General features: G+C 37.1%; 2 protein-coding genes across 5 annotated transcripts in view; one reads left to right on the forward strand and one right to left on the reverse strand.

The window, feature by feature from the left end:
- SNX30 (sorting nexin family member 30) overlaps window positions 1-15,025 on the forward strand; it is a 582,715-nt gene that overhangs the window by 77,990 nt on the left and 489,700 nt on the right. The window lies entirely within an intron of this gene.
- Window positions 4,319-15,025, reverse strand: part of PTBP3 (polypyrimidine tract binding protein 3) — a 106,637-nt gene continuing 95,930 nt past the window's right edge. For all 4 annotated transcript variants that reach the window (XM_065550557.1, XM_042850385.2, XM_024112568.3 and 1 more), the window contains 5 exons: window positions 14,630-14,663; window positions 13,531-13,623; window positions 12,385-12,601; window positions 11,065-11,142; window positions 4,319-10,224 (listed from right to left, as the gene is read on the reverse strand). In XM_065550557.1, coding sequence (XP_065406629.1) covers window positions 10,092-10,224; window positions 11,065-11,142; window positions 12,385-12,601; window positions 13,531-13,623; window positions 14,630-14,663 — 555 coding nt within the window. In that variant the 3' untranslated portion in view covers window positions 4,319-10,091. The remainder of the gene's footprint in view (window positions 10,225-11,064; window positions 11,143-12,384; window positions 12,602-13,530; window positions 13,624-14,629; window positions 14,664-15,025) is intronic.

A 15,025-nucleotide genomic window follows, 5' to 3' on the forward strand; every position in this document is an offset into this window, starting at 1 on the left:
GAGTAACACAAGCTATTTTACAATTCACTTTCACCATCAAAGTCAATTCAGTGGCTCTAATAAATGTACACATACTATAATGGAGCGGAATATTGTCTCAGACACTGGCTTTAACTTGTCTAATCATTGAACGGGTCAGAAGCAAAGAAGAGCACATCCATTACCACACATGCCTTACAAACCAGCAATAATGGGGAAAGAAACACAGAAAGCCATTGCCCAATTATGGCAGTGCCCACTGAAGACAGATCTCCCTTCTAGGATGGGGTGGGTCCTTTAGTATTCTAATTTCCCTTTAGAAATCCTTACTTCACATTTACTGCCCTCGTTGCCACAATTCAGCCAGTGCTGCCTTTCACCAATTAAAGCTCTGTGATGGAAGGAAACCATTACAATACTAAGGGAAACAAGGATTTATTTATTTATTTGGTCCCACAGTAGCTATATAAGCAGGGCCTGTATCCATGAATTTAACACTGACTGACCATTAAATCCTTAAACCAATTGCCCCACCAAATATTCTGCTACATGGGCAATACCCCTCCACACACTATGTTCTGTCCCAATTCCAACTCAGGTAAATTACACTCTGCTGACCTAAATTCCGCCCTCAGTTTCAGCGGGATATAGTATTCAATTCCTGTCCTCTGTTCTAACGAGGCCCATAACATTGCTCTGCACTGTTAAACTGGCCTGGTGCAGTTGTGCAATTGTGGTGGACATGAGTGCTTTGCAGGATGTTGAAGAGGCTGGCTCTTATGCAAAGCTCTCAAATACTAACAGAATAAACCACAAATTAGTCTAATGATTAGGAGCTGACATAGGGGCTGTGAAAATCTTGCTGAAGTGATGTAGGCTACACTGTCCTCACTGGAAGATCTTAATTTGATTGGGAAGAATGGATTTCAACAAGTTTACCCACCCCATTGCATTGTACTGCACACGCTCAAAACTCCCTTCACTGCAGTAGCTCCTACAGCATATAATTATCTGAAAAATTCCAATAAAGAACTAGTGAGATCTTCAATGATGAGGCACTCAGGGCTTGCAAGCACATCAGGAGAACAAGAACAGTCAAAAAAGCCCTAGCTACAACTAATGAATTTGTATGCAAAAGAACCTTCCAATATTTGAGTAGCTGCAAATGTTCACAATAGTTTAATAGTCAGGCACTATTTATGTTTGAAAGTAAAAATGAGTTACATGTAGTAATAATAAGAGTTACATTAGTTAAGTCTACCGGCTGGTCAAGAAGCATTTCACTCCAGGGAAGTGCAACACACCCCTAGAAACTTCAAGGTGAAATTTCTCAGAGGGAGTTGCTAGGTAATGGTTTTAATGAGAGCTGGGGAGGTGTGCACATGAAATCTGTCAGCTTCGGGAAGGGACAGAAAAAAGGCTGCTCACTCCTCTTCTGTATACTTTAGCCTTCTCACTTTCTCTCCTTCCACGCTGCTCTCACCCCCACTCTTTGCCACACTTGTTTACATAAACTTTCAGTCCTTGCTCCCCTGTCCCACTGCTCACCTGTGGTGTGTAGGAAGTGGCTTGTACCCACACTTCTGGTCCTCAGCCTGGGTCAGTAGCTGCCTGTATATGGTGGTGCAATCGAGCTACCGGTAGACTTGCCACATGCAGCACAGTTCAGTCCCCAACTCCTGTAGATCTGTGTTGGAGAGGGGTGACTAAGGATGGTGCTCACTGGGGCACTTCGTGAAGAGCAGTACGGTAAGGTTGCATTATGACAATCCCTGGGGTGGTCCCTGCGGCACACATGTTCACACACCAGCTGGTAAGTGCACAAGCAGTGATTGCCCAGTTTGCTGTTATTTAGAAAACCCACTGAAAATCACAGTGATACCAAGGACAGGCTTTCCTGTTAATCAGCATGGATATTCCTGATTTTCAGGAACACATGGCTACTCTATAACTTAAGGAAAGAAAGTGTATTATTTCTTCCCGTGACTATATTGTGGGCAGTGCAATCGTGATGGGAGTGCAATCTTGGTGATCAAGGTTTTTCTGGGGGGAGTAGGAATGGTAGCAGAATGTCTTGCAGCCCTAGCAAAAAATGTGAAGGCTGGCTGCTGGTCTTCCAGAATCAGTACTTTTTCCAGAGGGCTCATCACTGTAGCATCTAAGGGCTGTGTACAAAATTAAGAGTTACATGAGATTAGCTAAATCTACCCACTGGTCAAGAAGCATTTTACTCTAGGGAAGTGCAATACACCTCAAGCTGAATTAGATTGTTGTCACCCTGGGGGACAGCATACAATGTATCAGGAATCACTGTTAGCATTACTTACATTAGACATCACTACTACTGCTATATGTCCTCAGCACTAGATGTCTGATATCTGTAGTGGTTTTTTAGTGACACTTTATAATTTATTTAAAATTAGACTACTACACTTGCTTGCTTAGACTCAGTGGTTAAAATAGACAAACAGGCTCACCACTCACCACACTAGACAAGTGTTGCTTTTAGCACAGAAAAGGGAAATGCACTTCCCTTGACTTCCCCTCATTTTGGTGTCTGCTTAAATTCATGCCCAATTACCAACGTGTAATTTAGGGCTTGTCCACACAGGGGGAAAAGTCCAGAATAGCTAGCTCTGAATAGCAATTGCTGAATAGTTATTTTGCACTAATACTCTGGCTAGACACTTAGGCTAGATCCACACTACTCGCCTGATTCGGCCAGTAGAGATCGATCTTCTGGTATCGATTTATCACGTCTCATCTGGACGCGACAAATCGATCCCAGAAGCGCTCCCTGTCGACTGCAGAACTCCTGCTCGCCGACAGGAGGAAGCGCTGTTGACGGGGGAGCTTGCCTGCGCCGCGTGGACCCGCAATAAGTAAATTTAGTTCGATCTAGGAAACGTCGACTTCAGCTACGCTATTCTCGTAGCTGAAGTTGCGTTTCCTACATCGATCCCCCGCCCCAGTGTGGACCAAGCCTTATTCTGCACTAAGAGTGTTTTTTTATGGTTAAGGATTAACAAACTGCACAAAGCCCCTTTTAGTGTGGAATAAGTGTCCATGTGGGACGTTATTTCACAATAACTTTTGTGCTTTAAGTTCACACCCTAGCTATTGGACACTAACTTCCCTGTGTAGACAAACCCTTACACATCACCCCTGAACTCAGCCTCATGGGTCAGAGTGAGTCTAACGCAAGCGTAACACACATTGAGGGGCTAGCAGGGAGAAGCACAGTGAGAAAAGGAACTAACAGGAGGATTTAGAAAGGCGTAAGTTAAAGTAGGCCACCCAATACAATACCTAAAGTTACACAATTTGGAACCTGGCCATGTAAGTTACACTAACTTGGTCACTCTGATCACTAAGTGGGTGAAAGTAGGTATAAGGGAGTCCAAGGCCTGGTCTACCCTTAACAGTTAGGTCGGCATAGCTACACCCTTACGAGTGTGAAAAATTCACACCCCTGAGAGCTGTTGCTATGCTGACCTACCCCAGGTGAAGATATGGCTAGGTCAGTGGAAGAATGCTTCCTAGGGTAACTAGACAGCAAATGTGAAAAATCGGGACAGGGGGTGGGGGTAATAGGAGCCTATATAAGAAAAAGACCCCAAAATCAGGACTGTCCCTATAAAATTGGGACATCTGGTCACCCTAATGCTTCCACTGATGTGGCTACCACCACCGGCAGACGTGGATTACCAACAACGGAAAAACCCCTTCTGTTGGTGTAGGAAACATCTACACTATGGTGCTACAGCAGCATAGCTGTGGCACTGTACCTGTGCCACTTAGCGCCTATAGCTGAGACATGGCCCAAGACACCACCAAGCATTTCCCCTCAAGGTGCCCTTATGGTTGATTTTCTCTCATATATAATGAAGCAGTCCCCAAATACTGTACCCATTCTGAGCTACAACATGCTTTTCCAGTCTATTGGAAACAAGGTGTGTAAATTTAATGATGTTCCCATAGAATAAGTATGCTCTCTTTGAAAACACGCACTGATCCTGTTAAAAACTTTTTAAACAAAGAGGTTAAGTTTAGATGGCCAAAATAGGCTATGGAAAAAAAAGAAAAAAAATGAAAAGAAGACATCATTAGCTTTACAATTAAAAGACAAGGGGAAACCCAAAGCAATAGACAAGAACGCAGAAAAATTTAAGAGAGCACAGATGTAATGACATTTATTAAAAGGCATGCTACAACAACTAGAGTTGTTAGGAAAAGAGTTAAGTATAGATACTCAAGTAATAATCAGCAAATACACAAACTTAAAAGAAATGGAATATACTGTATGTACACAAGTTCAAATTAATCATGCACTACGCAGTTAGAAAATAGGTTTTTTAATATTTCATCTTCTTTGCATTTATAACATAAGTCATCTCAACAGACATGGAATCCTTTCCCTCCAATGCCACAAGCTGCTTTACAAAGGAAAGCTGGTACTGTTGCATATCAAAATATACAAGACAATTGATGTTTATATAAAAACCATTTTATACTTTAACTTGTTCCCAAAAACCTTTTTTGCCAGGTAAAAAAAGTTGTTACAAATATTTACAGCATTTTCTTGTGTTAGATGAACATTCTTACAAGCTGAAAAAGGGACCTTTTTGAACAGATCGTGTAAAATGAGCGAATGTGAGTGACTCCGAGCTATTTTTTTCTTGAATACAGTACTAAAAATAGTCCATTAACCCCTTGCCTTATCCCACACCATTTGGTTCACATTAAAATCCCATTTTCCACTAAGTGGTCCATTCACCAATAGTAGATTCAAATAAAAGGTCACTTTGCACTGGGTCTTGTTTCAGAGAGGAGCTTGAAAGAAAAGACAAGTTTTCACAAAATGTCTCAGTAAAACCAGAACAGACAGTCTTTGGTCAGAGCAATGAGGTGACAGTCTGATGCAAGAATTTGCTTGGTCAGCAATTTTTATGACTTGTGCTGCTGTGGGTCTGGGATGAACTTCTGCAGAAACTGAGTAACATACCAAAAAGAATTTGAATGTGGTTGAAAAGACTAATCATTAACACGTAGGTGATCAGACTTCCATTAATACCACACATACTGTGCAGAGATCCAAGAACTGAAAAACTGTTTACGGTGCTGATATTAGCTTGCTAAGGTACAAGTTCTCCTTTGCCTATGATATTATCAAGGGCTTTCAGCTACACAAGCAGCCCCATTTCTCAGGGACTTCCCCAGATACAAGCTGTCATCACCACCACAAGCAGATTATTTTTGGATTCCTGCATATAATGAATATTGCAATGGTAAAGGCAGAGGGATAACTGAAACCTTATTGAAACAGTTGCAATTAATTGCATGTATGGACAATCAGTGGGACAACATTCATTTTAACTATATAAATACACATTTTCCTGAAAACAAGAGTATTGATTCCACTTAAGACTGAAATAGATAAGAAAAAAACTTCAATTAAGACTATTGAAGGCACATAAACTTTGGTCCCATTTTGGTTTTTTCCTCCGTAAAACCTTGAAATTAAGTATTTTAGAAATTTTCAATTATTCTGAAATAATTCACAATTCCTAATGGTTACAATTTGCTCTGAAAAAAGATTGAGAACAGTCTTGTATATAACACACAGATCTTTAGACTACAATAGGAGTTGAAGTTCATTTAAAGAAAAAGCCCTGTGCAATCTCAAATGCTTTGTTTCAGCACAATAGTAAAATATTTTAAGTCTGGCAGTTTTGCTCTCGTTAACAACAGACCAAGACAAAAGGTAAAGGCAAACAAAAATGGCTTTAAATGCAGTTGCACTTTCTTTCTTTCTAGTTTAAAAAATAGCAGTACATGTTAGTACGAATACCAGAAGATAAAACAGCAAGTCTCAGAGACTCTTAGAAGAAAGCTCCACACTTCCTTCTGTCTAATTAAATGTGTAGCAGAAAGAATGGACTTACTGGTCATACAAACTCCAAACTGGTATATTTTTTTCCAGTTGCAGCAAGTATTTACTTCTGCACGCAAACAGATGTTTTCAATCTGAAGAATAGGAAATACCAGGTAGGCAACTCTCCTTCGAAGGTGACCTTTTCAACATGTAGGCAAAGAATGGGTCTCAGTATATCAGTGCACAAGGAATAGTGCTACTGAGGGGACAAACGTACAAGATAAAGTCAAATTAAGAAAAAGCAGAACAATTTTAAAACTTTAAAAGTTTCAGAAGTTTCTGTGAAGTTCAGCTAATTTACAAAATATTTGGACTGTCAGAAAACATACTCTAAGCTCTCTGAACATAACACCATAGATGGAGAAGTTTTGTTCTGGTTAGTCCCTGCAGTATGGCCTTTACTTATTAAAATTTCTTTGTGTTTAAGCCAAAATGGAAAAACAAAATTCTGCATCTGAATGTTTTTGGTACGTGTATTCAGGATCTGACCAATAAAAATAAATTTGAATATTCTGCATTAGAACTTTGGGATTTAAATTAACTTGTAATTAAGAATGTATATTTCAAAGATCACAATCTCTCATAAGCCTTGATCATGCAGGGAACTCTGCCTACACAGAGCTACTTAGGGATGCCAACCTTTCAGGATTGTCCTGGAGTCTCCAGGAATTCAAGATTAATCTTTTTAATTAAAAAGTATATCATGTGATGAAACCTCCAGGAATATGTCCAACCAAAATTGGCAACCCTAGATCTGCTCCTTGTCAAATTAAGGACTTAGGTGTGTAGATAAATTTCTCTGTTTTGGCCTGATCTCTCCCTAAAGAAATATCTTACTAAACAAGAGACTATTTTTGTTTGTTTGGAAATATGCAAGGAAACAAAATAAATTTGATAGAGCTTTAACCAGAACTCTCAATTTAAAAGCAAACAAATTAAAATGTACTGCTATTTTTGAAATTTGTGATATGTCTGCACCTTATGTAAAAGAGTCCTCCCACAGAGACATAATCCTTAACAAGTACACAAACCTAAAAATAAGTTGATAGGGATAACACTACAGATCAACAGCAAAAATGAATTACTGAAAATACAGGATAAATGTATGACAAAACAAAAGCACACAGAAGATTAGAAATATCCACCCCCCCAGATTTTTTCTTTTAAAGAAACAAAATATCAGAAATCTGTGCCAACATATAAGCTGTAGGCCTCTACAATTCAAACTGCAAATAGTCCAGAACTGACTTTATCCATATACTAAGCGTAGCTACATTTTTAAAGTTAACAAATCAAACATGTTCTTCCATTTTTAATACCACACCAAAAATCCCTCATCTTTTCAGATTAGTTCAAGCATTCCCACCTTCTGTTATAGGGTCAATAAATTAAAACGCATGTCATGTGCATATTTGTATACACACACAGCATATTATACACACAGTATACTCACACACGCCACTCAATATTATACATGCCAATACTAATACTCAAACTTAAAAGGTTGCTTTTCCTGGCTTCAATTACATTCATCTCCAATATAATTCCTTTCCCTGGTAGCAGCAATTCTTTAAAAACAAAACAAACAAACAAAAAAAACCCCAGTGTTGGCCAAGTTACATGGGCAATGTTTTAATAAATTATGCAGATGTCATCAACAAGTGCAGTAAGGAGGCATATTCATTATGGCCCCAATTCAGCAGGGTACACATGCCTGAAAGCCCTATGAATAGTCCCACTGACATCAGTGAAACTACTTGTGATGTAAGAGGTGTTAAATACCTTGTTGAAGAAGGACCTATCTGAAAATGAAGGGTGCAAGATTCTACTAGAAAAATCAACCTAATGCAGTGTTTTATTTAAAGATAATGTTGTGGAACCAAGGAATCCTACACAGTTTTGTGAATTCTGAAGAAACCGGCTTGACTTTTCCCACATGGGATCAGCTACTTGAAGGTGGCAAGACAGAGGATCACAAATGCCAAAAATTTCCCCTCATACTTCTCCCTCGTCTCTTTACATCTTTCAGTAAATAAATATATTTGAAGGTATTTACTCATCATGTGCACACCTCCTATGCAATATACACATCTATCTCGATAGACATACCTGCTGTCAAACAATGTTTATATTACAATAAAATGCATAGAGTTTTGCCAACTTCATCATTCTGGTCAGCCTACTGTACAACATAAAAAGCTATATAACTTAGGAAGCCAAGTCAATAACCTGCTCCTTATCGTATCATTCTACAGAAATTTTTGAAACAATGTATCTAACTTCTGTGTCAGGATGGTTACTCAATTTTTGCTACAGAGACCATCACCCTCCTATAAGTGTGGATCTATAAATTTGCAGAATTGTCCCTGTCTGTCTGACAATCCTCAACTGGGATTAGGGAAAGAAAATATAGATTTAATGAAAAACCAAGATGAATGAGTGCCACAGACCATTATAGCAGAAAAACTTTACATCTTTTCTACTTTCATAGCAGTTACAAAAGCAGAAATAAACAACCATTTATGTTTGAGAGGAATATCTCTTTAAAAACTCGATCCAATTTCTGTGGACATAACTTCTAAAAAGGATATTTCTTTTTATAAAAAACTTAACATTGTTTAATACAATCATAGAAATAACTTTAAAATTTATACCTACATTCAACAAAAATAGTAAGAATTGCATCTCAACTTGCTCTCCAAACAGAAGTGGACATTCAGTATTGAAGTTATGATATTTATGAAGGAAAGCAAGTCAACCTTTTAGTACTGTAAACTCAGTACTGAGGGGAAAAAAGGAATCCTGAGATGAAATATTATGAAACATTAGATAAGATCCAGAAACTGGAATTAATTTTTTACAGCCAAATATTGGTGTCAGCCAACTGTAACCAGGTAAATTTGAAGAGGCCTACAGGATGTGCACTGAGTTATCCTTCTTCCCACCTCCCCATCTCTACACCAAAGCACCAAAACTTTGAATTCAGACTATTACTTATTGAAAAAACATTTTTAAAATCACAATGAAAACACTTAAAAACTAATCGATCAAGAAAAAAAATCTCTCACCAAGCCCACAATACAGTTTTCAAGATACTTTAGATAAAACTCTAAGCTATTGTATCATAAGCACATAATAAGGCACGTAATAAGAAATTAAGTAAATACACAGTAATTCTGATTTAAGTATTAGAGATTATAGTGGTACAAAAAACCCTTGAGGTTATTATTTTTTTTTTCTAAAGACGACCTTACCAAAAATAACTTTTTAAAAATTTGTCAAACCATATGATAGACCTGAATATTTTCCTTAAGACTGTAAACATTTTTTTTCTGAAAAGAAATGTTAAAAACTGTGTGAAATCAGGACTATTTTCTCCTTTCAATTGCTCCAAAGTTATATTACACAACATCATTTCATGGTAAAAAACCCAAAAATCTGAAGCTTTCATTCATAATTCTATTCCTAGCTACAAGTGTCAATGATACCACATTTCAAAAGATCTCACTTATTTTGATTTTACTTTACTCCAGGGAGAGACAAGGCACTGCCTTTCCTCCAATAATTTCACCCCCACAAACAATTGCAGATTTTTAAAAAATGCATAAGCTATTCAGAAAGATCAGCCAAAATATGGATATACCATTCAATAAAATAAATATTGTTCAATAGATATTCATTGTATAAGCTTGCTTTTCATTGAGAAACTCAAGCACTCTTCCCCATTCAAATTAGTGTTTAATCTGTACAGAGGAGTAGATTTAGTATTTCATCTGAAGCATTCTTTGAATGGTATATTTTAAATAGGCTTGGAAATGTCATGTAAGGCTAATTTGGAACAAAAACTAAAAGGGTGTTCCTGAAATATAATTCAAAGGAGGGAATTTGACTATAAATATTGTTGCTAAAGATTAATTCCATAGAAGAAACTGTTTCTGGAGGAATATTAAACCTATGACCACATTACTGGCAGAAAACAAATGGAAAGATCATCCCTTGATTCTTTACTGTGTACACGAATACACATGAACATCAAACTCAGCATGAGTTTCTTTTTTTTTCTTTTCCTTTTTTTTTTTATTATTAGAGGCAAGAGTTGGTCTTAGCTGTTTCAGTCTCTGTCTGAAGGTTTTACTGAAACTGTGGTGCAGTCTTAATAGGAAAGTTCACAGAAAAGTCAGATTGTAGATTTCGAGAAAGAAACTCTGAGGTGATGGTTTTCCCCAAGGTCATGATTATGAAGCTCAATGAGAGCCTGGATTGCTTCTTCCACAGTGCCCAACTGGATGAGAGCCATTTTGCGATCTTTCCTGAAGTTCAACAGAAGAACAAAATTAATTCTAACCAATGCCTGATTACACCAACACCTCCCAAAAAACCTCTGATAGCGTTTTTCAGCCACTGTATTATCTGCTGAGACTTTTGTATAATAAAAGAATCAGAACAAGAGATGTACCTACTAAAACAAAAATAGAAGCAGATAGAACTATATAAATCTTCAAGCAGATGGCCTGCTGTGGTCCCACTTTGTTCCAGGATCCTGTTGCATATCAAAAACTAAAAAGGATAAATATATATGGCTGGAAGGCCTCTAAGGAGAGTTTAAGTGTTGGCCATTTGAAAGGAGTCGTTCTTGCCTATGAATTGGTATTCAATCAATGCCCCAAAATAGTGTTTCAGGCCACAGTACTGCTGCAACTGATATCTTTCAGATGAGCTTTTAGACCCCATAGTTCTTTAAAATGAACAGGGGAGTTATTTCTAGTGCTCTGTCTAAATTTCAATTTGGGCATCTACATCCTGTCACAAAAGAGTCCCATGCAATACTAATTGGATACTATATTATACTTCATTTTCTGTCAGTACTGTACAGTGTTAGTATCCACGGTTTAACAAAGCCCTGGCTGGGATGGTTTAGTTGGGGTTGGTCCTGCTTTGAGCAGGGGGTTGAACATTCCTGAGGTCTCTTCCAACCCTAATCTTCTATGATTTAACGGTTTTCTAAAACTCCCTGCAAAGGTAGTTATATCTTTGTCCATAAAATTTCTTCACATACACAGTTTCTATACATAAAAACAGTTCACTATCCATCAGGATTAAAGTTTCTATAATAAAATTATTAAATGCTCTAATCTGCTCTGAGAACTTACTGGAAGAATTTGAAGGCTTTCACAGTACATCCAGTATCTGCAAAAAGATTCTTCAGGTCATCAACAGTAACTGAAGGTCTAAAATGAAAAAATGCTCAAATTAATTATAATCCTGTTATAGATTTTATACTCTCTGTTCTTTTGAACTTCCATTTCAGGCTTCCTATGTAAAGTTTGACAGTCCAAGGTCCAAATTTTGTTTTGATCAATTTAAGTTAGTACAAACTATGGCCCCACGTGTCGAGACTCTTATATTGTGACTTAACATTTCAATGTTCTACAAATTCCTAAGACAACATTCAGGCTTTCCCCTGCATTGTTCACAAATGCAACTGCACGGGATTCATTCAGAACTCAGATTTCTAGAATTGTAGAATTATAAGTTAAAATGATTTGAACATTTTTACTTTTTGAAGTATGTTGTTTTATTTAAAATGTGGTCCTCTGAATATAGCTTTGGTAAGGCTTCCCCACACCCACCTCCCTTTTTGAAACAATGTTCCTTTAAGTTAATGTTATATACAACCACAGTTGCAGTGTTAAGGAAGCTTGTCTGAGAATTGATGGTATTAACTAGCTCAGTTTTTCTTTTTCTTGCTCACTTTCTGGTTCTGATGTTCTAGCACAATGCTGCAATATTAGAGGTTATTAATTCTCCAGAAAGATCACAAGCTAGTTTGGATTCCATCTCCTAATGTTCAGTCTAAATTCTGTCAGATTCCCTTTAAAATGCTAAAGAAAAAAAAAAAAGAAACAGTGTCTTAAAACAATCACATGTATTACACCATTCCTACATGCACAGTCATTACATAAAAATAATGTTCATTGTATAATATGACTATTGTATGTTATTTAGCAAAGTCTAGTAACAGGTTTTCAAGAACTTTGCCTTCAGCACAGATATACAATGTTGGATATGGTCTGCAAAAAATATCTGTGCAGCAGACTAAGAGAAAAACAGGTTGTATCCACGTAGTTATTGCTGAGTGCACTATAAGGACTCGGTCTTCTTAAAACTGAATTTGTCCCTTTCAGGAGTAACAGAAGTAACTGTCACAGGATTTTGTCACTATTAAAGCTATATTTGGAAATGAATGCACTGAAAATTCTTTGGTTAAAAAGCAATACAAACACTGCAACCCATTCTTACGGTTTTTGAGCATGGGGAAAAGAATCACTAAATCTTAGCAAACAGAAAAAGGCAAAGGAAAATATTCAGACCTGTGTCAAACTACATATGTTTAAAAAAAAAAAAAACCACCTCATTTTTTAACAGACAAGTTCCTTTTCAAATTGAGTTGTGCATGTTTGGATACTTACGGAATGTTGGAGAGATGCAGAGTAGCAGATGGAGGGAAGATATTTAGGAAGTTTTTAGATCCAGGCTTCTTAAAGCGATGTAAAGGGCTATTGCTATAGTCCTTAGTCAGACCTTGGTCCTCTTGTCCCTCACGAGGAAGTTGAACAGTTTGATGCTTTGAAAGAGTTGCCCGGAGCACCTTTCCATAAAGTCTCTGTCCATTTAAGTGGCTCATGGCTAGAACATAAATGTTGACAGTAATATCTGAACAGGAAAACAGACTAAGAAAAAATCCCCACACCGTTTGAATGACTAACATTTCAAGCTTATCCAACAGTGCCATTTATAGCTGGATATGAGCTTCTCAAGTATAACAGCAACTATTAACAACATTAAATAAAGCAAAAAATTCTAAAGATAACCATAATGGATATAATACAACCTCTAACCTTAATTTAATGATAATACAAAGATTCTTCTAATCCAATTTTTCAGTTTTATTTTTGATTGAACATTTGAATATTTAAAATATAGAAAAAATACTTTCAAAATCTTTAACTTATTTTGGCACAGTATTCCTAGTATCACACGAAAGTAGCTTTTCCTCTGAGTGCTACAGAAGAGACTCACTTCTTACTTTAGAACAAAAAGCTTAGTAACATGTTAAATTAGGTATTTTGATATTCCTGTGCCAGTCACTGAGACAGTGCATGCACTAAAATTATTAATGTCTACAACTCACTATTGACAACAGAAATTCAAATATACTCATCCCATTATTAATCTGTATTGTAGATAACTCTGCATTCTTATTGCTTTGGCAAAATCCTGAGCAAACAAATGAGTTTTAAACTCATTTTTGTACTGATGGGAGGCTGGGTTTTGCTAGTGGGTTTTACTACTGATTTGGTTTGCTTGGTTTTTTTTAAGTTATGTCAGAAGTGCCTGAAGTAACAGAACATTTTATTGAAAAAGTTATGATCTGTAGCCATTTAGTATGTTTAAGGCAGTAATTGTACAGTAATTCTGAATAGTGAATTGTGGAATGGCAGACACCTAGAGCTCTTCTGAAACTCCAAATCAGCTGTTAATTTTGTTAACTGCTGTAATGGAAACTGCAGATATCAGTACAACAAACATGCCCATGAAAATCTGGTTATTAGTACCTAGTTGAGCCTGGGTTGCATCTGCCATCTGAACCAAAGCATTTTCCTTTTTGTTAAACATGATCTTTACTCGATGCACATCACCATAGACACCTGTGGAAATCCAAAAAAGGTACTTTAAATGTATTAAAGTGTCTGGAGCATCTGATTATCTATGGTGCAAAACACTCAAGTGTCAAGTTTATATCACTGAAGTTCATCAGCAAAAATGGAGAATAATCAATCTATTTAAAACAGTTGGGCAAGGATCTTTGTATGAAGAGCTTTCAAGGTTATGTCTCTGTCTGCATTTTTCTGAAGGAGTGAGGAATTGTGAATAAATGTGGCATCTTTTTCAGTGCTAATTTAACACCGACAGACCCCGGATCATCCACGGGCAAGATTGAACCCGGGACCTTTAGAGCTAAATGCATGTGCCTCTACTAAATGAGCTAAAAGATACATGACCCTTAGCTAAAGCTGTAGCAGGCTCATTAATCTCTAAGTGGTTTCGGTGCCACTAGAGGGGACAGAACACCACACCCAGGAGATGTGTGGGTTACACTAACATCATAGACAGTTATTTTTAAATGCTAAATTTGACAACAATAAAAAAAAGACAGGATCATTCAAGATACCAACAAAACATGAACAAAGAATCTGTGTATGTACAAAGCCCTCACTTTATTTCCTCTGACATTGTCTCCCCACCCAACTCTGGTGACACAAAGGAAGGGGAGGCAAACATGAAAGGGAGCACATACTCAGAATCCACTAAGGCATCATATCTAGGTTAGCCCTCCCAGGCCGATCCACCATTTTATTTTATTTTTTCTGCTTTGAAATTTTTCCCCCCCTCTTCTTTTGTGACTACTGATCCAAGCTATTGTCATATTAAACCCAGCATATTCTCTTGAGATTTCCTTGAGATTGAAAACATGCAAGCCTGCCTTGAATGTAAGCGATTTGACAGGACAGGGTAACTGTTTTTCTGGATAAGGAATAAAAATGAAATTTTAATTAAATCAGTTCATCAGATGAACAACAATGCTGATCCTGTGATTTCTCACAGTACATTTCAAATAATGTTCTGTAGTAGTAGAGGCAATAAAAACCTTACCAAATAGGATAAAGAGCCCATGAGGTGTGATAGCCTGTATAAATGACAAGACAAAACAAATTTTAACACCATTTGAATATATAAAAGGAATTCATGCCGTAAGTAATTATAACCAACTATTTTGGTTACTAAGTACTACTGCAAACTGGTAAAAACATCATGCTTGGGTTTTGTTTTGTTTTTTAAAGAATAATTCTTTTCATATTTTCCCCAATAATTTCATCTGCTTGCCCCAATGGATGCAGCATAATGCGTTTTAACACGCAAAATGTTTTCAATAGGCAATTATAAAATTGGCAATAGTTCACAACCCTATACGCTCCATTCTTCATCTTTTGCAATAGTAAGAACTTGCTTACTACCGAGCAGCAGGTCTCAAACTGTAGATCGTGTCCC

This window comes from Chrysemys picta, chromosome 6 (genome assembly GCF_011386835.1).
Source record: "Chrysemys picta bellii isolate R12L10 chromosome 6, ASM1138683v2, whole genome shotgun sequence".
Classification (NCBI taxonomy): domain Eukaryota; kingdom Metazoa; phylum Chordata; order Testudines; family Emydidae; genus Chrysemys; species Chrysemys picta.